The sequence below is a fragment of the Cygnus atratus genome, chromosome 13, assembly GCF_013377495.2.
Source record: "Cygnus atratus isolate AKBS03 ecotype Queensland, Australia chromosome 13, CAtr_DNAZoo_HiC_assembly, whole genome shotgun sequence".
Taxonomy (NCBI): Eukaryota; Metazoa; Chordata; class Aves; order Anseriformes; family Anatidae; genus Cygnus; species Cygnus atratus.
Window position 1 is genome coordinate 19,244,819 of NC_066374.1, and position 27,978 is coordinate 19,272,796.

A 27,978-nucleotide genomic window follows, 5' to 3' on the forward strand; every position below is an offset into this window, starting at 1 on the left:
TGTGAGAAAGCATTTAAAACAATTTTATTGGAATGATACAGGAATGGTTAATATTACAAGTTAAATCCTCATTGCCGGCCATCTACATAGGAAAAAAAATAGAAACGAACAAATTCAGTTCTTGCGCCCATCATTAACCTAAGACAGGTATATGAACTAGAAAAATAGCAGATAGGCAACACATTCCTAGCACTCCTAAATTCAAGCAAGGTATCCGCATCAAAGTTAATGCACATTTTACACACAGCCCCACAACAAAGAAATATTTTAGGTATTTTTCAGTTTGTGTTGGTGCCTTGTTCCCCAGACAAAGAAATAATTCAGTCTTTCTCAACAGAGCTTTCTTAGGAATGCTGATACAGTTTGAACGCTACCATATGGCAAGGATGGGGGACCCGACGAGGGAAGTGACTTTGCTTTCTTAACTTGGCAGTTTTCTTGACCATCAGAAACAGAGGCTGACCTTGTTTCAGCATGTTTTGGGTCGCTGAGCTGACACAATTTGGCAGCGACTCTCAGTTACAGCTTCTTGAAAATAATGCCTGTAGTTCACAAAACTTACTTACTTCACACAGGAAACACAGCAAATCAGCATGGGTGTATAAGTGACTCGTGTCAAATTCCACTTTCTTCACAAGATTTCACAGAGTATTTATTCTTAAATACTTTCTCAAAAACTTGACCACTGATTTAGATAGAAAAAGATTACACCAGGGTTAAGAAAGAAAAATCACCTCAGTTTAAAAAGGCGAAATCACAGTGAACAACAAAGATCAGACACCGGGCTTCAAAAGCAACCCAACTTCCACAAGATCTTAGAAATAAGTTTCACAAAAATTCATTAATCACTGATAAAGCCTGTTAATGAAAAAGCACAAATGTGTGTGTAAATCTTGAAGGTAAGGCAACATTAATCTATCCATGTATATTTTGATGGCGTGCTTGCTTTTTTAAGCACAAGCTCCAAACCAACTCCCTGGCTCCCAAATCAGAACAGATAAAATGTGAAATAAATATGATTTTAACTAACTTGGCTCTGCGCTTGATCCCGATCGCTCTGACATCTGTGGGAGTTTCCTCACGAACGCTCTAGAAGCAGAGCTGCGCTCCAACCAAAGCAAGAAGCTGCAGCTCTCTTTCAACAGATGTTGACAAAACGAGCAGTTTCCCTGAATGAACAGAAGCCCCAAAGAAATGCGAAGGAAGTATTTAATTACTGCACTTTAGACCATCTTTGTAAACCCCAGTTTTTACTTTTACCCTGCTCCTAATTTCAGACTTTAAAGCTCTGAACTGTGAACCAGGTTGTAACGTCTTTAAGAAGCACTGCGTATGTCGTACAGCATAAGCGTAAATTAACCGCGTTGTCATGATACGCTGCAGCCTTCTGCTGAGCTGTGCCACCTGTTTCTCTTCCTTCATAAAGCAAAGAAAACCAAAATGTGTGTGTGCAGAGCAATTAGAAGGAGCCTCCAATTACAGCAAGGACTAATTACCTTTCTACCTGTATTTTGATGCTTTTGGGGGATAAGTACATTGTGTGGTGCATAATGCATTTTAAATTACCCACACATTTTTAAAACCTGTTTCTTATCCTCGAGGGCACTTGTAATTATTTGTGTTTTCGCAGAACACGGCCAAGAAATCCACGCTACCTCGCGAGCACTGGGAGGACAGACAGGTTAATATTGCACGTGGTAAATTCACCAATACAAGACACTTGAATAGGTTCGCGGCTCCTGTAATAGCCTCATGATATGGCAATAGCAATGGAAATAAGTTGTTAGACCTTAAAAAAAATCTTGGATAATTACAATAGTTCTTGCTGTTCAACCATTTAACTTTACTAATTTGAAAAAATACTATTTTAATCTACTGACTACTCGAGCATGCATTAAGATGCCTAGTACTATAAGCAGTGTGAATTGGTATTTTTGTAGAGAAATACATTAAAGGCGCTCACCCTTACACAGGTAAGGAAATGCCATTTCTGGCCATTTTGGCTTATTTGCAACATTGCCTGGGAATTAGGACATACTTCTTCAATGTGCACTGACCCTTGCACGCAGACATGTACTGAAGGCATGCTCAGGCAGCTAGCTATCCTGATCAGCTTGCCAGTGGAAAGGCCGTCCAGTGCCCAAATCCCTTTTTCTTTGTCAAAAGAGCCCACGTGGATCACTTAAATGAGAAATACATGGCATTTTTTTTGTTATCATCTGTACAGCGTGTTACGATACAAATCTTAAATACCCATCCTACAAAAGAACAAACGTAACTTCCAAAAGTGACTGCAATGGTTACACTACACAACACCACCTACAATTTCATCCGAAACCAGAATCTAAAGAGGCTGAAAATCACGGGGTATTTCCGTAACGTTTTTGAGGCAACTCAGGCACTAAGCTAGTATCTGACCGGGTGTGAGCTACTGGTGCTTTTTTTCCCATATTTTACATAGCTGGATCCCTAGGTATAACCACATCTGCATTATTAGTACAACGATGGTTTTTTGGAGTTTACACAAAATAGACGAATTGCCAAGACAATTTAAACTACGTGAAAGTCCTTCGTGTCCGATTGCTTCAGTTTCCTATGCGTACAACTCAGTAATAATACACCCTGTGCTTTCTACCTTTACGTTCACATTTTCGTATTGTGTTCAGATTTGCATTATATACGGTGAATGCTGCAAGCACCAATCAAATGTTAGAAATCACATCTATATTTCTTGAAGCAGAGACAATTTTACTATTTTATAAAAAGCTGTGGAAATTCCCTTTACAGAACATTTAAGGCAGTTGAAATTCATGCTTGCTGCTTTGCCAGCGCTTCAGCTTCCTGAAAGAGCAGAACAGAAATACATAAATTAGTACTTTGTAAACGATGGCAACTTACGCACACCTGTGTTAGGCACCAACACATGACAAAAAAATTGCAGTAGTACATGATTAAGAACAAAACAGCACTGAACCCAACTCAGAGTCCCCACTGGCTACAATTACATTATAACATTATAAACCAAGTCCCATACGGTACGGGATTAACCTCCAATTCTGACCTAGCTCGAGTAGGACTTGCAAGAGTGTGCTGGTTATTCACCTTCCCCCTGCTTCCTGGCATGCACGCCCAGGGCTGGTTTTGACCATGAACGTTTATAACAGAAGAACAGATAAAATGAGTTATGCCTCATTTCGTGTTACGACACGAGAACTATTTAGAGGTCAAAGACCTCTTGAAGAACTAGGGATAGATAAGAATATTACATATATAAGAAAAGAGTCTCCACATTGGGGAAAGAAAAAAAAAGGTATTGGGAGAGGTATTTATTTATTTATCATTTATTTTTAACTAAACACAACCAAACTACCAGCAGCAACCACTGAGCTTTTTGCCTTCCAGAGGGCTGATAAGCAGGGATGCCTTCCTCGGGAAGGGCTGCTCTTTGCCCCCTGCTCCTCGTGCCCAGGGCTCCCTGCCCGCAGCGCTTTGAGGGACCTGGTATGGAGCTGGTGCCCTTCAGCTACGTGAGAACGCTCCTATGAAGCCGCTGAGAGCAAGGGGGGCAGCTGAAGCAGGTTAGCAGGCACACCAGAAGCCCCTACCGTTTCTCAGTACAGCTCAGAAGGATCATTAAAAAACAACAGCCTGCATTTTTGAGTCTTTGGTTTCCGTAAGGCGGTCACACAAATGGGAAAATAACATTACAGAAGAGATGTAAAAGGAATTTCTTTTCCTGAAAACGGTTTCTACAAGCATCCTTCTGACTGAAGATTAATTTAATTACCTGTTAGCAGCAACGTGGCCTACAGAAGGATGAACAGAGTCACTGTGCTCTTGCTGCGGCCCTTCAGGGTGGAGAGTGTGGTTTATTTTAAAGGAAATCTGCTAAACTTAGCTTTTACGTAATGAAGTTGTTTGCTTTGGTGACTGCACAGAAATACTGAAGATAACGGATTGACAACATCACTGTTAACGTGAGCCGGTATGGAAAACAAAAACATTTTAAGAAAAAGGGGGAGGACTAAGAAGGGAACTTCTGAGAAGCCCGTAAGACTGGTCGGAGAGAGGACGCGGGCAGTGACCCCAGCCTGCGGGGCAGGAAGCCCCACGCATATCTCTGGTATCTCAGACGCGGTGGGTCACGCCGCTGCTCCTGGCTGCCTGCCCACGCGCGTCCCATCGCGCTGCCTCTCAGCGCAGGGGCGTGGGAAGGGCCTCGCTCGCTCGCTGGCACCGCAGGCCCAGGTCTGCCGAGCTCCCCGACCCCGCTCCGCGCCGCCGGCCGCACCGCGCGGGCCAGGAGCGCGGCCGGGACGTCACCGCCTGGCCCCGCTGCTCGTGCCGGGGCACCCTGTGAGCTCCCAGCAGAAAAGGCAGGCGAAAAGGGAGAAAAGATGAGAGAAGACGACAAAGCCCGGGGAAAAAAAAAAATAAAGTGCTTCTTGAAACGGTCACAAAGAGGAGATGGTTCTCCCGGCTTCGCAGCAACTCCGTTAGCAGTCATAAGCAGTACGGAAGTGACACCTAGCCTCTTTCTTTTGTTTTCTTTTTTGCTTAGAAAATGCAGGATCAAATAAATATCTTCAAAACAGGCGCCGCTAAGCTGAAGAGGATTCCTGGCATTTCTCTCATTCCCAGGAACAAACCACCCGCGCTCAAAAACAGTTAGTTGCATTTCCATGCTCGCTTTTGAGCCCTTCTCTTAATTTTCTTTAGCATTAATGCTGGAACTTTGCATTTGCGATCACCTTTCCAAATCAATGGAAACTGATGGAAATGGACCTTTAATGGAAGTTTGCTGCCAAGGCAATCCTCTCGTGCAATCGCACGCAGGTTGGTCCTCCGCTCCTCTCCCTTCCCCTAGCAACATGCACGATGGTGTTAACTACACCATTAGAGCCAGGCGGCAGGCAGCTCTGCTCTAAATGCCAATTTCAGCATCTACAAATCAGTTTCTCCTCCTTGGCAGCAGGCAATCAGCTTGATTTGCCTTTTACATCGTGTAATTGTGGGGTGGATACCGCGAGCCGGAGCAACTGCAGAATGCGCTGGGCACAAGGGCACTCATGCAAAGGTTATCTTCACCGGCTCCAACGCGCCTCCCCGAGCTGCAGCAGGCAGTGTGAAAACACAGCAGAGAACAACTGCGTTCGTGTTCCTCCTCCTTAGAACTCCTCTTTTTCCCTGAGGACAGATCAGGGCAACTAATAACCAAGCAGACTGTTTCTGCCAGAGAACCCATGTAGCAGGTTAGGAAAGCAGCGATGTTTATAAATGTTACAGAGACAGATGACCCGATTCGGCACGGCACCAGCTGCTCTCCGCTACCACTGCACTTCCCAGACCTCGCACGTGAGGGGAAACGCGAGGGCTTTCCTGCCCCCCGTGGTCTCAGGGCCGCCTTCTCTCTCCTCGGCTCCATCCTGCTCTCTCTTTCGTGCAACATTGTGCAGATGTTCCGAGAGATTCAAACAGGATTTAAACAACTATCGAACTGTGTGCGGCTGGGGCACACATCCCAGGGTTTGCTCTCTGCAACCCCGTACAAGGCAGAGTGTTTCCTCACTGCACCACTCACTAGTGGAGTTACCGCTAGAATTAGCTTGGCTCCCAAACTGTCTGTTTCTGTCTGACCTGCAGCTTCTAATGCTTAATACTAGCTGATCATCACCCACCTTTAAAATTAGGTCTCTGAGCGATGTGCACACTGTGACCTTCAACTCTTACATGACTAAAGTTGAAAGGAAACAGCGTGTTTATCCATTGGAACACGAAAACCGAAGTGACCTGGAGGATCCTGCTGCCCTCAAGTGAAACGTATAAAGCAGGCTTGTCCTATCCGATCAAAATCAAAAGGAGAATTCCAGCCCATTGCATCCGCAGAGCAGCAGCCCAGTTTGTAATTGGCAAGGAAAACAAGGCTTCAGATAACAAGCTGGAGGAAAAAATTACTCTGAAGTAAGACTGTATTATTTCAAAAACAGTGACTCCGGTTCCAAGGTATTTTCTAGTACAAAAATCTCAACAGAGCTTCACATTAATTAAGTTTTTTTCACTGAATTGAAATAATTTGTTTTTTCATGGCAATATCTTTTCATCCAAATTTCTTGTGCATTCGTCAGTACAAATATTAACTACTCTTTCTCTTGTTCCAGGAGCGTGCAATTAAAAAAAAAAAAGAATAAAATCTAATGGTAAAACAGGTAATTAATACTAGTGAAGAACTCGACCCAGCTCTTTTTTTCCAAAGCGATGAAAGCTTTTCTGTTAACTTGGAAAACTGCAGGGTGGCTCCACAGTGAGGATACCAAAAGAACATCAGTACTGAACACGGAGTTTTTCTGGTAGAAGGAGGGGGAGGAAGATACCTCCAGGGAACAGCGCATCCTCCAAATAAACCAGCACATAACAACAGCGTGTTGCTGTGATGTGGAAGCCTAAAAGCCGGTCTCTGGAGACTGAGTATCAGGCCAGCAGGGAGATTCACTGGGACAACCACAGAAACATGTGAAATATCCTGCCGGGAGCAGAAAAGAACAAGGTATAAAATACAGGTTGTGGTTTACTGTGACGAGTGTACACACCTACCTTCGAACCAGGTGGCGCAGTCAAGCCTAAAAACGCATACACCGCGTTATTCTCTCGAGCTTCGAAGAAGGCTTCGTAATCCTTCATGACGGGGTTGAGGGACGGGGGGAGGAAACAAAAGACAGAAGTGTTAATTTTGAGAAACAATCGGAGCACAATTTGTTGTGTTACCCAACCCGCACCGAGCAAACTGCTTCCTGTGGCCTGATGCAAAATCGCTGATACCGCAGGGTTTCACTGTCTGAAAAGCGACGAGCTGGGAATTTCGGGATCTGTAGCAACAAGATGCTGCTGTGAGGTGCTTCAGCCTCTCCCAAGGCGACAGCCTCTAGAGCAATCCATGGTCTGCCCTCCTCCAGGACCAGGCTGAGCCCACACCTTGCCCTCAGAAACTGATGCCAGGCACCGATGTCCGCAGCTGCCGTCACTCGTTGGTAACAGCGACTGTGCAACTGTGGACAGTGACTCCTGGAAGTTAAATTCAAACTTGCAAACTAGGATTATGCCTGTTCTCATCACACTTTGCCGTTAATGATGAGCTTACACAAACGAATGAAATCAGGGCAGACTGCTTGTTGTAAAACCGTCCTACTCACGTGCTGAAGACGTACAGCGGTCGCTGCAGCGTCAGCCCAGTTAGAGCATCAGCCTCGCGAAAAGGTGCACGGCTCTGCCTCTCGCTGTCTGGCACTGTATTAACACGGGCGTTGTGGCTGCTCTACGTATGCACGCGGCCACTTTCCAAGAAAATTAAGGTGAAAACAATTAAACAATAAGAAGTACCCTTCGCTGACTTTGCTGTATTTGAGAGAATGCAGTTGGGTATGGTTTACAAACAGCACAGCTTAGCTGTCTGCTAAGTGAGGAAACAGCAAGCAAAAGAAAGCCCGGCGTGGCTCAGCAAGAGCAGTTGCCAAATACTGACCAAATGAGCCCAAAATGTTTGTGCAAGTCCACTTGCTGCCCGAGTTACCACATACTTCCCAGCTCCAGTTTCCAAACTCAGCACGTATCTGCCCTATGTCGTCCCTTTTCTGCCTTTCTGACTGGAGCAGCAGCACGGGCTTTCCGCAGCTCTGCTGGGGAACGTTTTGCTGCAGGAGTCCTGGCAGAGAGATCCCCGGGGAGGCGGCAGCTCGGAGCAGGCTCAGTCAGGGGCTGAAGTCGGGGAGGGAGCTGCCATTGAGGGCAGGGCGCTCTGCACGCCTGCTGCAAGCCTGAGAAACGGCAAGGGCTGCAGGAGCTGCGGCGTGTGCGGGGCTGGGGCGCCCCTCAGAAGGGGCTGATGCGGCCGGAACAGGGGGAAGTTGGGAGAACTGAGCGCTGGAGCGCAGAGATCAGGGATGTCAAAGCACTGCTCCGTTTGCACACGGAGCATTCGGGTGCTGGTTCGATACAAACGCGTACGACTGCGTTAAATCCTCCCGAAGCCCCCCTGGTGACAGTCCTTGCTATACGCTGGGGCCGCTCGATAACAAAGGGGGTGTTTATCTCGCCGGCGCGTAGTTCAGCAGGCCGCTTTGTAGCAGCCAGCAGGAAAGGAATGCCTGTGACTAAGGGGCAGGGTTTGTGCCAGCTCGCTGATACACGGCGCCTGCACTCACAGCCCTGCCGTGCGGCCACGCACAGCCCGGTAACACGCAGCTCGCCCCCACCTCTGCCGGTTCCACCGCATCCGATGAGACAAACGAGGAAGTTCATGCTTGAGGAGAAGCAAGTAAAGCTGTAAAGAGGTTCAGAATAACTTCTGCCTTTCGGAAAGCTGAACTGTAGTAACTTGGACCCAGCTACATCGATTCACCACACTTCAAAAGTTCAAAGTGGCGCCTGGCAAAACTGGGGGGGATGAAATAAACACAAGGCAGGAACCAGCCTGAAACATCTATACCCTTCTCCCTGAAATTACGGCATAAAGAACTCGCACGGGCTGCAGCTGGGGATCCGTTAGGAGCATCTCTGAAAAGCAAGCATCCAAATTTAGCAGCATAAGGTTTTTCTCTCCCTGTCCCACACGGCTGCGTGGCAGCGCCCTGCTCTGCTGCACACCTGCAGCAATGCAGCAGAAATTTCGGCAACAGGAACAAGTGCACAGCGATCTGCTTGCACGCCTACAGCTCTGGTGTACCAAGGAAGGTGATGCTGTTGCAACTGGACTTCCTACCTGTACAGAAATTTCTGCCTTTTTTATTTTTTTCTTTTTCAATAGAGATAATTGAACAGAGCTTTTCAGCTCCTCATGACTCGCCCCTTCTCCGTTTTCGGTTGCAGACGGCCGTTAATCGCTACGTTTGTCACTCCAAGGCAAGCTCTGTCCACGTCCAAACCATCAGCACCAGTTTGCAAGCCAAGCGGTACATTAGCTCACTGTGGGCACTACTTCAAGTTCTGCTCTTCTCACAGACACACAGAAAATGGCAGTGCGTTAGGAATCACTTCTGTCACTGGCCACGGAATCACCTCGCAAAGGTTCAGAGCTGGCAGATTCTGAATTTCAGGCTTTGAGCTCAGGACCAGACTTAGAAACGACTTAGAAACAAAGCCACAGCACCAGAACGACGCACACCGTGAGCTCTCTCCAGAAGATATCAAGTTTTAAAAATAAAATTAACAGTTAATCTAATAATCATTCAAGCATGGCCTGCTGAGTACAAGTGCTGCAGGGCAGCATGCTTTCGATCAAGCATTAAAATAATTACAGGCAGGAACTGTATTCGCGACATGATTTTTAATCTTTTCAAAGCACTGCAGTAAGTGGACCGCAACGGGCTTCATTTTGCAAGCAGCACCCGAAGACTCATCCCAAGGATCAGAAAACTCATCTATTGCCGTGGGAGGCATCGCTTCATAGGAGCACATCTTTTGGGAGACGAACAGCGGACCGGAGCGATCCGAAATCCCCACGCAAAGCCCCGTGCAGGCAGAGCAGCTCTCTGAGCTTGCTGCAGGTTGCTGCAACGCTGCCGGATTTCTATAAAGTGCTGCAAAACGGCAGCACGAGGACAAGGGGAGGTGACAATCAGCCCGAGCCGAGCCTTACCCCGAGGTACCGGCTGTCGTTGAAGAGCCGCGGCGGCAGCGGGTTGCCGCTGGCGGGCCGGCTGTCCTCTGGGACGTTCTCCCGCATCCATTTCCGATTCTCCTCGTTGGCGGCGATGTCCTTTTCCTCAAATTCGATTTTGTTGGCCTCCAAGAACCCTAAAACATCTTGTTGCTGCTTTTTAATCTGTCGGAAAGAGGGAAGGGAGGGAGAGAAACAAAATCAGTCAAACCCTGCTGCCGGTTTTGCAGTTCTGGGGTTCAGTGCAGAAACAAGGGGGTACAAAACCGGCTGAAAATGAAAACTGGAAGAAAATTCTCAGAAAAAAAATAAGTATCTTCTAAAGAGCCCCACCCGAGGGGCTGCGGGTGATGTACACACACAGCACGGGCCTGAAGGAGGTGGCGAAGGCACAGCCCAACCAGCCGGGTGGGCCGGGGGCTCGGGGAAGGCAGAAGCCCTTTTCTTTATACATCTTAAGAAATCTGCAACCCAATGTAGGTGCTGAATGCCGAGTGATTTAACAACCCCTTCCCTGAACGAAGGGCTGGTCTTCAGCAAGGCTCACAGGGAGGGTTTCTTCACAAGAAACCCCCTGACTCGTCTCCAGAAGGATCGAACGGGCTGGGGTAGGGGCACTGCCCCTGTACAGACGGCAGTGCTGTGAGCTTTAAGGGTCTGCACAGCCAAACGCAGAGCTTCCCGACAGGCCGCACCGAGTCTCGCCAGCAGTCAGGTCCCAAAGCAGTTTTGGGTCCTGCTTCTCCGGACAAGAACCCGCCGAGCTCTGCCCCCACGGCCTCGCCTGCCCTGCAGGAGAGCTCTCGGGTGAGACCCCCCCGCCGACACAGCTCGTCCCCCGCGTGCTCACACGGCACCCGAGCGAGAAGCGGGATCTGTGAAACGAAGACGGTGCTGGCCATGGACAGGAAAGGTGGTTTTTATCCCTGTCATACGTGAATTATTAACTTCCCGGTGCAGAGACGTTCTGCTTGTGCTCTGGTCTTCCTCTGCGTGACTTTAGCGCCGTAAGGGAAATTATAACCGTGCGCATCCAGGGCAACAAGGCAAAAATGGGACTTCGTGGGAAATGTGTTCCCTTCAGAGAGGTCTGTTAGGAGCCAGGACGGACGGCTCCCCGGGGATCTACCGCAGTGCAGCACAAAGGGGCCTCCCTCCAGCTCCCTTCGTGCAGGGTGCGGGAGCCGCGGCAATGAATTCCTCCCGGTGTGCTGGTCCCGGGTACCCACCCTTCAGCAGAAGGATCCAACGGAGTAACGTTGCTGTGCACTAGCAAATTTTTTTTATCATGGCCGAAAATAAATAAATCGGCCAGGTTAAGCTCGCCCCGAGGAGGTCATTCATGTTACAGGCTGTGCGCAAGAGCATTTCTCAGCACGCTCGCATCCACCGGTAAGAGACTTCCTCGTTTGCCTTTAATAACAAGGCTCATAGCAGGAGGGGAAAGTTTTTCTCCGTCGTGTTATAAGGGTCAAAGAGCAAGGAGGCGGCACTTCCTTCAGCAGCTATTCCGTAGGACTGGAATACGGGAAAGGTCCCTGTAATTGTAAACTGCTCCGCCGGCAGCCAGCGTTCAAGGCCACGGGCCCACCTGGGAATAAACGCAGGCTTCTTCCTCCCCAACTAATTACCCTTTAATTAACCGTTTCCCACCAGCTGCAAATTACAGATGAAGCCAGATCCCACCAGTCTCAGTTCTTTAACTTGCAAGAAACCTCCCGGCTTGCCGGAGCCGTTTGTTGAGCGGCAGGTAGCGCGACGGGGTCCCCGCTTCGTGACTGCAGCCGACAGCCCGCTTGGCTTGCCCGGCAGCAGCTACTGGAGAGGGGCTCGTGCTTATTCTGCTAGAAAAGGCACCGTGTGGGAGGCAAACGTGGCATTTTGGTTCCTGCTCCACCACCCGCCTATGGTCAAGGGAGGTAATTCTCCCTCCATGGCGGTGGGAATGCCCTGGAAGGAGGAGGAATGGGTGCTGGTACACAGGGAGCGTTAGCCTGAAACCGCAGGCTTTCGGCCAACGAAATAAATGAGTCGGAGGTTTCAGAGGCGCCACCTTCCTCCCGGTTCCTCGCGCAGAGCATTAAAAGCTCCAGAAACGCGGCCCCCGACGCTGGGCGGGACAGCCACGGGGCTGCCAGACGGCACCGCTCCATGCGATTTTGTTTAGAAAACCCGCATGAATCTCAGGCGCTGGGAGGGAAGCGCCTGAAGCAGAGCCGCAGACGCTGCTGCCGCCCCGGGGTGCTTCGTCTCGCCGGACAGGGCAGGCGCTCCCCCGAGGACAGGAGCCTGGGAGCTGGTTCCTGCTGCCCGTGGTTGGGAAGGAGCGAGGAGGGAGGACGGGCCCCACCTTCAGGGGGTGCTCACCAACGGGCAGCTCCCTCCGGCCTCCCAAAAAAGCTCCGGGAGCTCCTAACCGGGCACGGGCGCCGCTCAACGCGCTTCCAGACACTGCTCCTGGCGTTGCTCAAACAACTGCCGTGTCTAAAGCTGTTCTGGCCCAACGCTGAAGGGAAACATTCAGCCAAATTAATCTATTTTCGCTCGGGTTTGGCTTCAGTGTCTGCTCCACGAAGAGAAACGGCTTTACGGGAAGCGACTGGAGGTTAAGCAAACTCGTACCCCAAACCTGCAATCTTTTGCATACAAAACCTTCACAAGCAAGACTGGAAGCTCATGGTTCCAAGAGGTTTGTTTTTAAGAGAAATCCTCGCGTTTCAAGATTCTCGTCCTTTCCAGTTAGAAGGCAGCCACGAAATACCAGCCTTTCAACAGAGGACGTGCAGAAAATAACACCCTGAGAGCAAGTAGCTAGGATCGTGAACGAGTATCGTCCCTCCTTGGAATCCACACCAGAAGTTAATTTTCCGTTCCGGGATGTAGCTGCACCCCTGGATGACAGCAGGAACGCAAGAAAAAACACATCAAAGCTGTCAGGAGCAGAGGGGGGTGATGCTGGGCAACAAACCGTATCCACCAAAAATGGAGCTTCAGCCCCAAAATGGGCAGAGCACTTCCCACAAAACGCTGTGGCACTTGTGACTCAAAATGGTTTTTCTCCCTCAAATCTTTTCTACTAATAATAATATAAATAATATAAAAAATAATATAATAAATATAATAAATAATATTAAAAAAAAAAAAAAGAGGGCCAATATCCGGTGTTCTCTCACCAAGGCTAACCTACAGGCGTATCGATTCGCAATCCAAGGCCCTCTGTTTGTTTTAGCAAACACTTCCAACTACAGTAAAAACCTCTCCCCGTTATTTGAGGTCACTTCCAAGGAAGCGATTCCACTCGCAGCAACTTGCCCCGAGCGGCAGGCTTCTGACAGCGCTGGGTAACACGCCGACGTGCTGCCGGGACGAGTCCTTCGCCCAAAGCCATCCCAGCACCTGCGGCAGTGGAAGAAAACGACGTCAAGCTGCCGGGATTGCCGAAACCTTCCCCGGAGCAGGTCCCGTAGGAGCAGGGGAGCTCGGTGGTTCGGGACCAGCCGGAGGGCAGGGGGTGATGCTCGGGGTCCTGCGAGCTGCCCATGCCCCAGCCCGCCTCTCTGCGCTGCCCCGCTGCAAGGAAACCCTTGTTTAAATGTGTTCCTGAAACGGGCTTCAAAGACATTTCTTGTTTGGTGTACGCAGGCACAGGCGTAGAAAAGAATAGCCTAGTCTGCGCCGCTGGCCAAGAAGGGTTTTGTTTTTAGGCCTTGTTATTTCTTCAGTTTATAAAGAAATTCCCCCTTGGACAAGAGACGTGTTTTGGAAGTCTATTTCTGGCCCCTGGAAGCCTCGGAGCCCGCGGCCTGAGCTCTGCGGCTGCCCTCACCCGGCGAGCGGCTCTGGCACACGGCGCGGGGCATTCCCGGGGGCCCCGGATCCTCACTTTCATGCAGGGAAGAAACACGGATTTTTTTTTGCAAAGGTACAACTCATCCCTCACACCGAACGTGTGCCTGTGTGCCCTCCTCCCAGCCCACCGCCGAGAGCTTCCCCGATTTTTATTTCGCTTTTCAAAGCAGCACCGGGAGACATCAGAGCGAAGCCAGAGTTTAGCTTACAGACAAAAACCGCTTTAAAAGCCTTTTGCCACTTCCAATTCCAGCCCTGGGGGTTCAGCCAGGACTGTAGATAAGGAAAAGAGCCCGAATCTTTGAGGGGTTTGCATTTTGAGCCACCGATGATTTTAAGCAAGCTGTTTTGTCGTGAGGGGGGCGATCCCTCCTATCACTCGGGACATCTCTTGCGCGCAGAGAGGTGGAGAAGCGCAAACCCCCAGGCGACCCTCCTGTCTGCAGCCAGGGTTGGCACCAGCAGTCCTCGGGGTTCGTTCCGAAGGTGGCTCAGCTCCGATCTGAGCCCCGAGCGGGGAGAGCCCAGCGCCAGACGATGCCAGCGAGCGGCGGCCAGCAGCGCATCCTTTCGCTCCCCGCAGCCCAGGCGGTGACCCCCCGAAGCGCCGCGCTTTTGGGGCGCGGGGCGGCCCCGGGAACGCCGTGCCGCTGCCAAGGCACAGCAGCGAGCTGCAGGGAGCCCCGCGGGGCTGCCAGGGGCTGAGCTGCCCAGCCCCGGCCTCGCATTCCCAGCCCCGGCCTCGCATTCCCAGCCCGCGGCGTGGCGCAGACGGCGGGCTAAATATGTCCAGCGGCAGCAGCGGCTTCTCCCTCCTCACGTGCCTGCGGTACTCGCGGCCGCTTCTCGGGATTTTGAAAAAAAAAAAAAAAAAAAAAAGCTTGTTCTTTGTTTTTTTGCACGCCGGTTTCTTTTAACGTTTCTGACGGTAACGCCCTCCTCATCCAGGCTGCTGGCGCAGAAGCTGATGCTTGGAAATCGGCTGCAGGCAGAGCGGGGATTTCAGCTCGCAGTACGACGAACCTTGTGGGCAACTCCCCGCAGCATTTTGAGGCCGGGGGTTCCTGCCGGCCCCTGGAAGCTCGCACCCCACAGCCAGGGCACCACAGCACGACAGCACGCCTCTGAGCGGGCTCCTTCCCAGGCTCCATCAGAGCTTTCTGTGGTTCTGTTGTAATATTCAAGGATCCAGGTGTTTGCACACAAGTTGCGTGGCTTCCACTCACACGAACAAGCCAGATTTTTCTCCCCTTACCACCTTAAACTTCAGAGGTGCCAGCTCTGGCGGTGCTGGTGGTCACCATCGCTGTAAGCTGAGGCCAAAGGGTGGAAGGCACCTGCAGCACCGCAGGACCTGATCAGAGCTCTGCGGGACGTCTGTGGGTGTCTCTCTCACTTCCCTCTGCCTGGCAGAACATCCACCTATTTTTAGGTCTGGGCAATTATCATTGCGAGGCTCCGACCTCTTCTTTGTCCGACTATTTTAAGCCACGCGCGACACGCGGCAAGGCCATCGTTGGCTTTTGCAGCGCTGGGCTTCTGGTCTGCAAGGAACGATGAGGACAAACACGCTAAAACCACCACGAACTTATGTGACCCACACTGAACACAAGGGGCTGGAAAAGCTCATACTGTACTCGTGCTTCTTTTTGTTTTGTTTTGTTTTTTTTCCCCTCCAGAAATGAGGCGGTGTCCAGATGGGCTCTCTCCGTACTCACTCTCTCCCTCCGGGACAGCCCGTGGCACATCAGCACCCATCCTGCACAGCTCTCCAGTGGCTTTGCCTTGCACTGGGTTGTCCCCAGCAGCTTTAAAAGCTGCTGCCGTGGGCACGACCCTCGCCCCCGGGTGTTCCCTGCCCCACAGGGCTCGGGCAGCAGCCAGGCTCCTGCTCCTCACACGCGGACACCCAGGAAAAAGCCCGGGGCTGAAAGGACGCAAAGCCGCCACTCAGGGCGGCGTCAGGGGAAGGATCCAGGCTGGCGAAAGCTTTTTGCAACCCAACCTGCAGGCTGCATCGCTTCTGGAAGCACGCGGTCTGCTCGCAGCGGGGTGTGCCCCGGAGCCGCCCACCTGAGCGGAGGGCAAAGCCTGCGCTGCCCAAAAGCAGACCGCAGCGTGCTCCAGAAGCTGTAGGAAGTTACATGAAGGGAAAAGCTGGCTCACGAGCACAAAAATAAGAGCTGCTTTTACGGATTATAACGCCATTTTAAGCGCGCTCGTTCAACAACCCGAGGCCTGAAACTCTGCAAAATCCCACCTCAAGAAACTCCGAGCGAAGAGGCCGCGGCGCTCTGACACACAAGAGCCCGTTCCACCGAGCTCTGCTGCGGTCAGGCTGGAAGAGTTACCAAAACACCCGAAAGGCCTCAGAACCGACTGGCTGCCCCACATCACAGATCTGCTCGGCTGCTTTCCTCCCACAGCGGCCAAAAGCAGAGCCCTCTGCCCATCCGTCAAGCGCGAGGCCAAGCAACATTTCCTTATTTATATCCTCGCGGCTCCTGGCAAGCAGCTGCAGCCGCGCCGCCTAATGAAGGCCTGATTACTTTTTAATGTGTTTTAAGCTTACTTTCTGTGAAGGCACCTGAAGGATTAATACTGCGTTACATCCCAAGCCAAATTCGGCTCTTAACAAATAATATCCAGGCACCTGGGAGGGCAGGGCGAGAGCCTGTTCATCCCTTTACACCTGCTTCTCAAGGGGCTGTTGAGGTGCTCCAGCATTGCCAACACGCAGAACATCTCACCACCACCAAGACCTGAAGATAATCTATAAAAGTCCCATTTAATCGACGTCAGATTCTGCTCCGGGGCATGGAAATGATCTCCGTCAGGTGAAAACCCAACTCGGTTCCTGCTGAAGCCACCAAAATCAGAAGCAAATCTTTCTTCTCTTTCTTGGCCCCAGTGAAAAGCAGGGCGACATCGTGCACGCTCCTTCAACTCTCCCCCATACTCGCTGCCCCCCAGGTGGTTTTGGCTGCTTTTCTCACGTTCCCCAGACCACCAAAGCCCACGTACCACAGCAGCAGCTCCCGGCTGGTCTTGCCCAAAGGTCCAGCTCGCCACGAGCCCACCGGCCCGAGGCACAACTCGCACAGAAGCGGGCAGTCCGGGTGGCCGAGCAGATGAGATGCAACCTCCTGGCTCCAACCCTCTCTCTTTAGTCAGGATCAGGATATCTGTTTCCTCACCAAAAAAAGGAAAAGCATCCCTCCAGCGTTTGCTTTAGAGGCCTCTGTTAATTCTGCAAAGTGCCAAATGGAAGCGGTGTGGAAGTCAGGATGCCAAACACCCCCCTCTGGGGCAGCCGCAGCCTGCTGGAGCACTCCAAGAAGAGAAGTAATGCAAAACATTATTGCAAGGATTCACCGCAAATACGAATTAGCTTACGGTGTTACAATTCGCACGCATTTCTCTCACGTGTTTCGCTTTTTTGAAGAAGTTTCCCCTAGTTCAAGGCCGTGGAGCCCCAGGTAGCCTGTGCAGGGATCACCCTGGGGACAGGAGCTGGGGGGTTTGGAGGGGAGGGAGGATCACCTTACCCTTACCCTGCAGGCCTGAGCTTTGCTTCGGATGAGAGCCTGAAGAAACGGGGACGAGCTGCAGAGGCACGGCCCTGCGCTGGCACCGTCCTCACACCGTGAGGTACCGTCCTCACGCTCATTCCAAGCTGCTATTGCAGCACGACATAAATTGACCTTCGGCAATTTTCTCAGCCGGTTTCGTGGCATTTGACTTTCGCCAGCCTGAAAGCCGCTCGCCTGCTCCAACACCAACAGAGAGCGAGCCTCCTACGGCGGGAATACAGGCCCCGTCATCCCGCTTGGCCATTAACGAGGCGGGAGCCGCGGCACGACCTCAGCCCCGCGGTTATTACGTGCCGTTGTTTCCTGCAGCAGCCTCGGGACTTGGCAGGCTGCGTTCCCCCGAAGGCCCAACGTGCCCCTGGCGACAGCAGCCCAGCTCCGGGGGGGGTTAAGCAGAAGCAGATCCGCTCCCCCGGCCGGGGGCGCCCAGCTAGGCCAGCTCCTGAGCGCCAGGAGGAGCGGAGGAAGGAGGCAGATGCCCGCTCCTGGCACGTCCTCAGCCAGGAGGAGGTTTGGCAGGGCGGAGGAGCTAGAAAGTTCCTCAGGGTAGGCCACCTCTGCCACAGACTCCTTGGGTAACTTTGGGTCAGCCTTTCGCACCTCGCAGCGTCCGCCCCTAAGCTGTTCGCAGTGATTTCATTTTTCCAAATCACTTGCTTGCTTCGGTATTTGGGTGAGGGATCATTTCTGGCTGTTCCTACAACCAGGACCAAACAAACCCCAGCCCAGCCTCGCAGACAGGCTTTAAACGTTGACCACAAGGCAACTTAACACGCACAAGACCGATCTCCAGCCAGACAGTCAGGCTGAGCACCACGTGAACAGCTGAAAACTCCCCAGAACACGACAAATACCGAGGTGCTTGAAAGTTCTCCCTGTGGCCACGACAGAAGGGTGAAGAGTCATTGTGGGTGCCTTTGCAAACCCGACTGCCTGCTCCAGGAACTGCACAAAGAGCTTGCGCCCTGCAAACCCGGATCTCACCACCGCTGTCAGCCTCTGAGCCCGCTTCTTTCCGCCAGCCTCGCTCCAGGCCGAGACGATTCCTCCTCTGTCTTCCTGGCCGTACAGGGGCTCCGGGACAGGCCGTAGACGAGCATGAAGGGCAGCAATTAGAGTCGAAGAAAACCAGTGGTGGTCACACGTCATTCTGCCCCGAAGGCCGCGTCTCTTCTGCCTGCCAGCACCCTGCTGGTGCCTGCTGGGGAGGCAGCTGGGGGCAGCCCCAGGTCGCCCCGCACCAGAGCCGCACGAGGCTGCAGGCTGGGGGTTGCTTTAGCACACAGAGAGCACACAATTAACTGACCAGAGTGAAGGTTTACAGCATGAATCGCTGTTTCACTGCCTTTGTACTGCCAGGTATTCATCACCTTTAAATAAAACTTGCTTTAAGAAGAAATACGGTACGCCCCAGGGATCCTGCTCTACACCCAGGTGCTCCTGCTCACTTTCCGCCCTCGAAGAACTCACACACCAGAGGCACCATTTAGCAGAAGTCTTTCGGATGGCTGCTAGGCTAATACTAAACCAAACAAATTATCCGAAGAGAAGAAAGCTTTTTTTTTCCTAATCAAAAATACCCACCTACCATAACAGAAAGCTCCCAAGAGCTGCCCTCTGCCCGCCAGGAGCAGCAGCACTGCCCAGCCCCTGCTGCCTCGGCCCAGAAGGCTGCTGCCGGGGCTTTGCTCTGCGGGGCTCCTCTCGGGTGACAGCCCGGAGTCAGGAATTCCAGGAACAGCACATTTTTCCATCACAGTAAGGTCCTTCCCCCAACTCTTCCCACCCACAGCCACGGGGAGCTGCCACCACCCATCCCGCCCCACGGGCAGGGCATGGCGCTGCTCACACCACGACCGGGGCCACCCCACAGCCTCCCACGATGTCCGGCGTCGTCTTGGGTTCACTCTCATCACCCTGCTGTCGTCTTCTCTCGTTTTTCAAAAACCACGGGCTTCTTCCTGCCTCCGTGCAAGCTAGCATTCGCATACCACGACCGAGCCCTAAGACAAACACGAACTGCGTTTTATTTTCTGAAAGGCCGAGTCCCCCAGCTGCTGCGTGCTGGAGGACGGAGCTCTCCACGCCTGGGCGAGCAGCCAAGCGAGCTGCATTCCCCTCGTGTTCAGCCTCATGCTGGGCTGCCGGCAGGACGACGGCTGTCCTAGCACCTTCCACGCTGCTAATCCTGGTCCCACAAAAGACCCAGCCGCGGATCCAGCTGCTCCTCGGTTCGTACAGGCGTCAATTCCTACAGCGAGCATCCCCCGGCAGAGCTTTCAGGACCTCCTCCGAGCTTTTCACAGCGGGTGCAACTCAAACCTCGGTCCCCTGCAGGTGAAGCGGAGTCCTTCGGCCACCTCCCGACACGCTTTAACGGGGTAAAGGAAACAGAAATTTAGAGGAAGACCGCTCGAGTCCAAAGGTCTCGCGGAGTTAGCCAGCAGAACCATGAGACGTGCTTATCTGCGCTGCGGGCTGGGAAAGAATTGCAGTTCCTAATCGGGATTATCAGGTCGCTAACAAGCGAGTTTGCAAACCTGCCCCTTTTTATTTTGTGCCTCCTTTTTTACTTATAAATATTGTATTTTCTGCCTAGGGAAAAAAAAAAATCCTACGCCTATTATCCATAAATCAGCTTCAGTGCAACTTCACTTCCATCCATGTCCCCCGAGAAAGCTTTGGGATATATTTTGAGTTACCGAGAGTTACCTGTTCCTGGCCCTCTCTGCCAGCTGCTCTGGCCAAGCAGCCTCGCACCACGCGCACAGGAGCGATCTCAAACAAGCGGCATTAAGGATTTCCTCAGTGAAACCTTGCCCTGCTGTAGTCCATGGCAAAACTCCCAGCGACGTTCCCGCTGCCAAAGGTTCATCCCGCGAGGTGAACACAGATGCGCTGTTTAAACCTGCCTGGAAACCACGAGTCTCATAAAACCGGGGCTTTATGTGAAAACCATTATTGTTTTCCCCGGGGGCTGCCTGCTTGCTGTTTACACTGGGCTTCGCCAATTCCTTTTGACCTACGGCAGCAGGGGTTCTGATACATCTGCCTCACTGTCTAGGCCTAAACGTGATGTGTACCAGCAGCTGCTGCTCGTGCTGCAAAGCCACGATGTTCAGGAGTCACCTGTCTGTAGCAGCAATCCCTTCTGTTTCCTGCGTACCAAACAGCCCAGCCCCGACCTGGAGCCCACGGAGGATTTCATTACGATGTCAAATAGGAGACCTAACGACAAAGCTTCCCTACGCAAAGTTTTTCAGCGCCCAAATGTTGAGATTTCGGGGTCTGCCCGCTGCTACTGCATAGCCAACAGCCTCCTGTGACATGTCTGACAGCCCTGCGCTGAACTGCAGCTGCTCAGAAGGAAAGCAAGAGCAGAATTATTATTAAACCTCTGCTATTTTCTTCCTGGTTTCTAAGATACAGGGGACAAATACAGTTAAAAGTTCCTCCCATGTCTGCAGCCTCTCAAAGCATCTGAGTCTGCGAAGCAGAGGTAAGATCCTAATCGCATCGGTATGCCTGAATGCAAAACAGATTCACAGCCCGTTTACATTTCGAAGGAAACTTCCAGTTACAAAGCCTGCTAACACTGCTAGAACTGCAGGTATTTGTAGTAAACACCGAGTTAAAAACAAACCAAAAAAATCCCCAACACACACACACACACACTTTCCTTCTCCAGCAAACATTTTGTCCCCGGACAACACGGTCTCACATATTTTAAGTGCAAACTGCTAACATGATTTTGGGAGCAGAGCCAGGCTCGTCCAAGCGCAGAACAGCTCTGTTGGGCCAGATCCAGCGCTTGTCCTCCCCAGCATCCTGCCTCCACCAGCCACAGGCTCCAGGGGAGAGCACGCCAAAGGAGTGAGCACGCAGCACTACCCCACGTTGTCCTCTCCCAGACTCACCAACGCGCAGCACAGAGTCAGAGGTGTAGTCATTATCTTTAATCGCCCTAATAGCCCTTCACAGACTTTTTTCCCCCTTCATTTGTCTCGCTGCTTCCCGAACCCGTGCGGTTTTTGCCACACGCAACGCCCTCTGGCACGGCGTCTCTCCGCCGAGCTGCACGCTGCCAAAGGAGGCACCCAGCTTCTCCCCGCTCTCCCCCCGTTGTTGCGCTGCGAGGAGTCACCAGCAACCGCTTCCTCTTCGTTCTCCCACGCCGGACGTGGTTTTTATCTTTTTTTGTGCTTTTTCAGCCCCCTCTCTCTGCTACAGAGCTCCACCTTATTTGGCCGTCCTCGTGCAGCGCTCACCTCACGCTCCCCAGCATCTCTTCTGGCGCTGTCACACCGCTCGTGGCGATCGTCCCGGCCTGACAAAGACACAGACCCGCCACAGATTCATGCAGCGCTACTGTCCTAACTTTGCTCTCCCCGGTCCCAAGAATTCCCGACGTTTCACCTACTGTTTATACCACTAATAGGGGATTTTGTAACCAGCTTCAAGCCCTGCACAGGCTGGTTCTTCCCACCGGCGCCTCCTTCGGTGGGCTGCTCACACCTCCGTCACCTTTCTCGTGTCTCTCCGGGTTGCCTGGGACTATGCCGACCTGCACAGACCTCCGCGAGATCCTCCTCGTAACTCCTGTGCGCTGCACGAGCTGCCTGTAAGTCACAAACTCTCAATCATTGTCTGCTTTATATAACTGGAGTGTAATCGATCACGCAAGCCAAGAAAAGTCCTTCCCTCTTATCCCCCAGCAGCTGAGTTTCTCTCTGGAAATCCGGCTGCCTTTGGCTCCTCTCTTTGCCCCGGCGCCACAGCACCTCAAACAGCACATCCCTTGACAGGTCATACTCACAATTTTACGCTCGAGCGCCTCCAGAATTGAAGGCTTGGCAGTACTCACGCGCGCAAAAGGAGCCCAAATAAAATTATCCTTCACATATCTAATTAAAGAAATCACCACACTCACTTCTCACGGGCAAAACCGAGCCCAACAAGAAGCTGTAAGCCGGAACCAAAGACTGCCTCAGCTGCACTCAGACAGCATCAGCTCTGCCTCAGGCTGCACCTTGACGCTGACCCTTTCTTTACGTTCTCTTCTGGTAGCTTGAATGCCCCCTTCCCACCTTCCGAAGTTGAGGCTTAACAGCCTCCTGCCGTGCTGCCCTGAAGAGGACGTGCTCCTGGACGGAGGCTTTCTCTGGAGCAAACAAGAGCAGCATTACAATTAAAACTCTCTCAGGCTTGATGAAGTATCTGATGAGCACAGGTGCTTTACGCTGAATCACAAACTGAATATGGCTGGGGTTACAGAAGCGCAGCTGAGCTTTGCTGTGTGGGGAGGAGTGCCGTGGGGCACACGAAGCCCCTTCAGCTGCTCCAAACTGCAGAGCTCCCGTCCCTCTTGCCGAGACGGGAAGCCCTTCATCCTCAGCCCTTCTCCTTATCACAAAGGCACTATTTCAGTTCTGCCTTGAGCCTGAACAGCTGATACCTATCGATGTGCGCCTGGTTCCGTTTGTCTCCTCTTTCCCCGCTCCCTCTTTCCCTGGGAGGAATGAGCATTAAGAATAGCCCTGCAGAGACTCTTGGTTTTGGCATCCTCTACTCGTTACACGCATGCCAACTCCATAGGAATCTTCTGCGCGTAGCTTTAATGCCTCGAGACAGGAGGACTTCCTTGCTCGGCTCTGCAGACGCTGCAGAAGTGCTGAGCATGGACCTGACGCTGCACGGACACGCCTGGGGGGAGCCGGGCGCCGGGACAAACGGTGCAAGGTGAGGGTGCTCAGCCTCCGTCCCGGGCCGGCCCTCCCTGCTCCAGCAGCACTGGGGGGGACAAATCCTGACCCCCTGCCTGGGGACAAGCACCGTGGTGGCTGCAGACACAGCCGGCAGGCAGTCCTAACAAAACCCCTTCCAGCCGCAGCTGTGGAGCGTCACCCCAGGACCCGCTTGCATTTGAGCACGGTAGAATGTTTTTTATTTCGGTCCATTAAAACTTTGGCAACAACCGCAACCAATTTAATCTTTGGCTCCGTTAGGGATTTGAAAGCTGTATTTTAAGAAAAAACACTCGACTTATCTAGAGTTCGGAACAGTGATACAAAAAAAAGGGACAGCCACGAGACAGATGGAAGGCACCCCGGCTGTCTCGCTGGATTCGTGTTACGCATCGTGTCTTCTGCCCTGAGAGCTCGAACTCAGAGCGAGTCTCGTCCTGGAGAGAGAGAGGGAGAGATGAAGTTTGGTTATCACTGGATATCCCCGAGGCTGCCTGCACAGAGCCAGCTCCGTTTGTCACTTTGGGGGAATGCTGCAGAAGCAGGGAGCAGCCTCGCCGGCCCTCGCAAAGCCCCGAGCTGCTGAAGACGAGCAGGGAGAGAGCAGGTGGGCACAGACAGCCCCGCTCATTCTGCCTCTGAGCCGTTCTGCCTCGGTTCCAGCCCAAAGCGCTCTCGAAGGCGCTCGCTGCCAGCTGTACATCCGTGGCACCACCAGAAGGTGCTTCTGGGGAGGAGAGAAGAAGAGTAGGCGTCATGGCTAGCAGGTGTCTGCACGGCAGAGCGCAGGCTGCCTTCCTCTGTGCTTCCCGGCGGGCGGGGAGGAGACCCAGACCCTTTCCCGAACAAGAAAACAGCACAAAAGAAACACCAAGCCGCAAACCCTCCCATCCCTGACTCTGCAAATGAAAAAATAAACTCAGACTTCCTTTCCTCTTTAAGCCGCCCCCGACCAGCGGGAGCCCGAGACGTGCCGGGGGCCGGATCCGGAGCCGCACACCATCCAAACACGCGGGGGCTTCCCGCACGCCGCCGCGGCTCGCACCAGGGCACCGGAGCTCTCAAATCCTGTGGTGGCAACTGGTGCAGTTGCTGGCAACAAATGAGCGCTCGCGAGCCCGAGAAGAATTTAAGCAGCTGGCTCCTTCCCGCAGGGGATCGACAGAAGCGGCAGTCCGGCTGCCTTCGGGAAGGCGCGCACAAGTTCTCCTGGTGCTGCAGGGAAGCTGGAGCAACGTCCTTCCCAAACAGAACAAAGTACCTAAATGCCAACGGGGTAAATCACAGACCAGAGCAATTCAGCCTCTTCAGTCCCCGCATCCTTCTTCCCGGAGCAGGAGTGGCAATTACTCCCTGGCCTCTCCTCCTTTCGCCTCTTAGAGGATTTGAACGGAAGCCCGTAGCCAAATTCAGCCTCACAGCCTGCGCAGTCCCCGCTCGATCAACGCTTGGGCGCTCCTGAATGTGGCATTTGCGGCTGCCAGTTCGCGTTCGTGGCCTCCAACACCGCCTCGCGCTGAGGAGCGCTGCTCACTTGGGCTGCGCGTCCCTCGGAGAGGCTCCTGGATGGCCCTGGACTCCCGCGGCCGGTGCCTGCAGCTCCTCGCCGCAATTACAGCCAGCCGTGCTGCTTCGTCCCGGCCTGGGGCTCACCGGCACGGAGTCCACCCCGAGGAAGAGTGAAGGAAAAGGGCATCTGCTGGTTCGGGACTTCCAAATACAGCCTTCAGACTGAGCTGTAACCATGACGCTCCGATCTCCTGGGCGAAATCCAAACAGCAGGCCGGAGCAGGACTGCAGTTATAACATCTTGCCTGAGCCCTTAATGATAAACTTTCGGTACATTCGGTTATCTTTACGTCTGAGAAGCACAGTGACAAACCACACCACACGCAGCCACCTTTACCTTCACCACCCGGGGTATAAAGCAAAAGCCACGAGCAAACACAAACACCGGGCTTTGCAACCAGCGAAGCACAACAGAGATAAGGCCGTGTACTTACTAACTCCTCGCGCTGGAAACCGGGCAGCTCAGTCACACTTTGCACAGTACCACCCATGATGAGACGCCGCACAACACAGCTACAGAGGAATTAACAGCAAGGCGTACTTCACCAGAAATCCCTTGAAATGTACTCTGAGGTGCCTTTGCTTAGACACGAACGTCCTATAGCAATTTCCCCTCACAGATACATGCTATTGAATATAAACAGTATAGAGAACGGCGCCTCGGGGAAACATTTTATACAATATGATATGGAAAATTATCCTGCAGAACAAAGTATTCCTTTGCCAATAAAAGACCACAAAATTTGGGCACCCTCCAAGACTCACGGCCCGAGGCTGCAAGGTGCGAAGCAGCCGCAACGCCCTTCCCCTCCGGTGGGAGATAATGCTTCCCAGAGCCCCGCGAAAGCTCCACCAACTTACAGAAACCACGCAGTCATTTTCTAGGAAGGAGGCGCTTTTATACTTATTGCTGGTTTGCTTTTACTCTGGCAAATTAACCTTTCCAAAAACCGAAGTAACCCCGCGTCGGGTGCTGCTGGCGGTACAGAGCCATCGTAGCAGGAGCGAGAGCCGCCTGGCAGGGCTGACATTACCCACTTCAGTCGCTGCGCTGGAAACGACTTTGACTCAGTTCCACCCCTCTGCAGCAAACTGATGGGGATTTTCCATTTCCCAAGTGGATTAGTTCACATTCAGCACCCGGTAAGGCTCCTCTGGCCTCCGGGCACAGCCCCTCTCACCAGCGGCTTGTTTTAAGGGACAGGAAAACGACTGATTCCCATCGAGCGCCTTTCAGGCGAACGCTCAAACTTTCCCTTCAGCAAGGTGCCTCTCTGTTCTGCTTTAAGTTGAAGCATCAATTCAAATTCTTATACCAGAAAGAAAACAGCCACCCGGTGAGGTACGCTCGAGCCCTGCCAACAGAAACACCCTTGGTGTGCTGAGTAAACCGAGAACGTGCAAGTCCTGCTCATTACCGCGACACCACTTCAGCTGTACTCGCTTTGGACCTGGGCTTGGGCATACATATGTAATAAAACACAATTACGCGTATGTTATGCTTACGTTTCATACAAACAGACCACGCCAATGCTAATATCCAAATTCCATGGGCAAGGATGCACGAGGGACCCTAAAAGGCAGGGAGGGGGATGTTAGCACTGAGTCTCGTGACACGCACAATCCACACAGACAAAACACCATGGCAGATACCACTTAGCAAATAATTAAAGGCCTCATTTAAAACCAGGTAAATGTAGTCAAGATCAGTGGCCGTATCCCTGGAGCTTAGTGTCACTATGCAAACCCAAAATCAATAACTGCCATTAAGAGGTCACCGATAAGAATCTACAGCAACAGAGTCCGTCATCTGGAAACCTATTAACAGCTGTATTAGAAAGGAAGAATTACATTTCCAGTTTGCTAATGACTGCTTCTTTCCTTCTCGCTGATAATTTTGCAAGAAGCCAGCAGAAATTCCTTTCCACCCCCCCTCATAAATGAGCCACTCCGGATTTCAAGGCACTTTCAAGACCGGCATGGGATAATCACCAGCTTTCCGTCACCGGCATCAGCGTGTCGATGTCAGGAGCAGCACCCAGGCCGCCAAAAATGACGGGGGGAGAGAAGCAGCGCGGGGACGCCCGAGGGACGCGCTTCTGCTCCTCTCCCCCAGCGGAGCCCGACGCGGGCTTGCCCCTGTCACAGCCTCCAGCCGCACAGCTCACCGCCGGCTGGTTTTGCTGCTGAGGACTGGAGATCTGCAGCTGTGCTGACGGGGGAAGGAGAATTCAGTGCAAGAGGCAGGGTTTTTTCTTCCTCCTGGCTGTCACCGGCCTCTGGAAGCTGGGGACCCCGCACCTCCAGCAGGCTGACACGGAAGGGCATCACGAAGCCGGCGGCTTAGCCCCTACCTACGTGCAGCAGAAGACTCCGATCACTAACTGCATTCTTTGGCATCCTGCACGTCTCTTCGACATTCACGCTAAATGCGACAAACCCCCCCCCCCCCCCCCCCCGGATTTTAGGCTCGAAGCATCTTCCTCGCAGAAATCTGGCAATCTTTAGGGCGCTGCCGCTGAGCCGGGTCCGGCCCCAGGCGCAGACTCGCACTTTTTTTGTTCGCCTCGCTCTGGGAGGGGACACACACAGACGCAGACACACACAGACACACGCACACACGCAGACACACAGCCTTCTCGCCGAGCCCTGCCGGCGGCACAACCCGGTGCCGGCCCACGGTGCCCAGCCCGGCTCCCGGCCGCGGTTCATCACCCGACACACGGCCGAGAAGCCACCGGAACCGAGCCGGGCGCCACAACTCGGCCATCAACTTCGGCAACACGGCAGGAGCGGCGGCGTGCTGCCCGCCCGCACCCGCTGAGGGGGGCAGGAGCCCCGGCGGACACGACGGGCCGCTGGGCACGGCCGGCGGCTGCAAGCACGGCTCCCCCCACCCCGGGGCTGGGCGCTCCGGGTCCCGCACCGTGCCCCCTTCCCAGCCCCGCAGGGCCCCGGCCGCCTCACAAGTTTCCCGGCGCGCCCCTTACCGCCGTGGAGCCGGAGGAGGAGGCGATGTAGACCTTGATAACCATGCTGGGGGGGCGAGGCGGCGCCGGGCGGGTGGGTGTGTGAGGTGAGGTGAGGAGAGGAGCCGAGCCGAGCCGAGCCGAGCCGGAGGCAGGCAGGGAGGGAGGCAGGGAGGGGAAGGGAGGGAGGAGGCTGCGCCTCGCCCCGCCTCGCCCCGCCGCTCTCACTGGGCTGCCGCCGCGGCAGTCACCGCCAGCCGGCCCGGAAGAGGGGAAAACGGTTTAAAAAATCAAAAAAAAATAAAATAAATAAAAAAGGAGGGGGGAGAGAAAGAAAGGGGCGAGGCGAGTTCCCGACGAACCACGCGAGACGTGCGGGGAGGAGGGCGGGCAGGGGAAGGGGCTGCGCTGAGGCGCAGGGCTCGGCCGGGGGGCGGGGGGCGAGAGCCGCCAGCGGTGGCCCCGTGGACGTCGGCGGCGGCCGAGAGGCTAACAGCCTCGAAGAGCACCGAGCCCCCGCTGAAATGGGCGGTTTCCAGGGAAAAATCGCGTCAGGGATCCCTTCCCTCAGGGGAGGTGAAATCCAAGTGTGCGCGGTGCGGGGC

The 27,978-nt window shown here is 53.1% G+C and overlaps 1 protein-coding gene across 2 annotated transcripts; it reads right to left on the reverse strand.

Moving 5' to 3' along the window:
- SH3BGRL (SH3 domain binding glutamate rich protein like) lies at positions 1-27,753 on the reverse strand. Of its 2 annotated transcripts, none has more exons than XM_035541961.1 (4): positions 27,395-27,753; positions 9,629-9,814; positions 6,592-6,672; positions 1-2,841 (listed from the first exon to the last, which is right to left on the reverse strand). In XM_035541961.1, the coding sequence occupies exons 1-4, from the start codon at positions 27,437-27,439 to the stop codon at positions 2,809-2,811; spliced, it is 345 nt and encodes a 114-aa protein (XP_035397854.1). In that variant the 5' UTR covers positions 27,440-27,753; the 3' UTR covers positions 1-2,808. The 2 variants fall into 2 exon arrangements, with proteins under 2 accessions (XP_035397854.1, XP_035397855.1); XM_035541962.1 differs by lacking the exon at positions 27,395-27,753 and adding an exon at positions 21,009-21,218.
- Positions 27,754-27,978: the final 225 nt, after the last annotated feature.

Excerpts from the sequence above, each read along its gene's own strand:
- SH3BGRL (XM_035541961.1), bottom strand. The coding sequence starts at position 27,439 with ATGGTTATCAAGGTCTACATCGCCTCCTCCTCCGGCTCCACGGCG. Across the intron at positions 9,815-27,394 it reads CCTCCTCCGGCTCCACGGCG|ATTAAAAAGCAGCAACAAGA; the intron begins GTAAGGGGCGCG and ends TCTTTCCGACAG. Across the intron at positions 2,842-6,591 it reads CTGCGCCACCTGGTTCGAAG|GAAGCTGAAGCGCTGGCAAA; the intron begins GTAGGTGTGTAC and ends CTGCTCTTTCAG.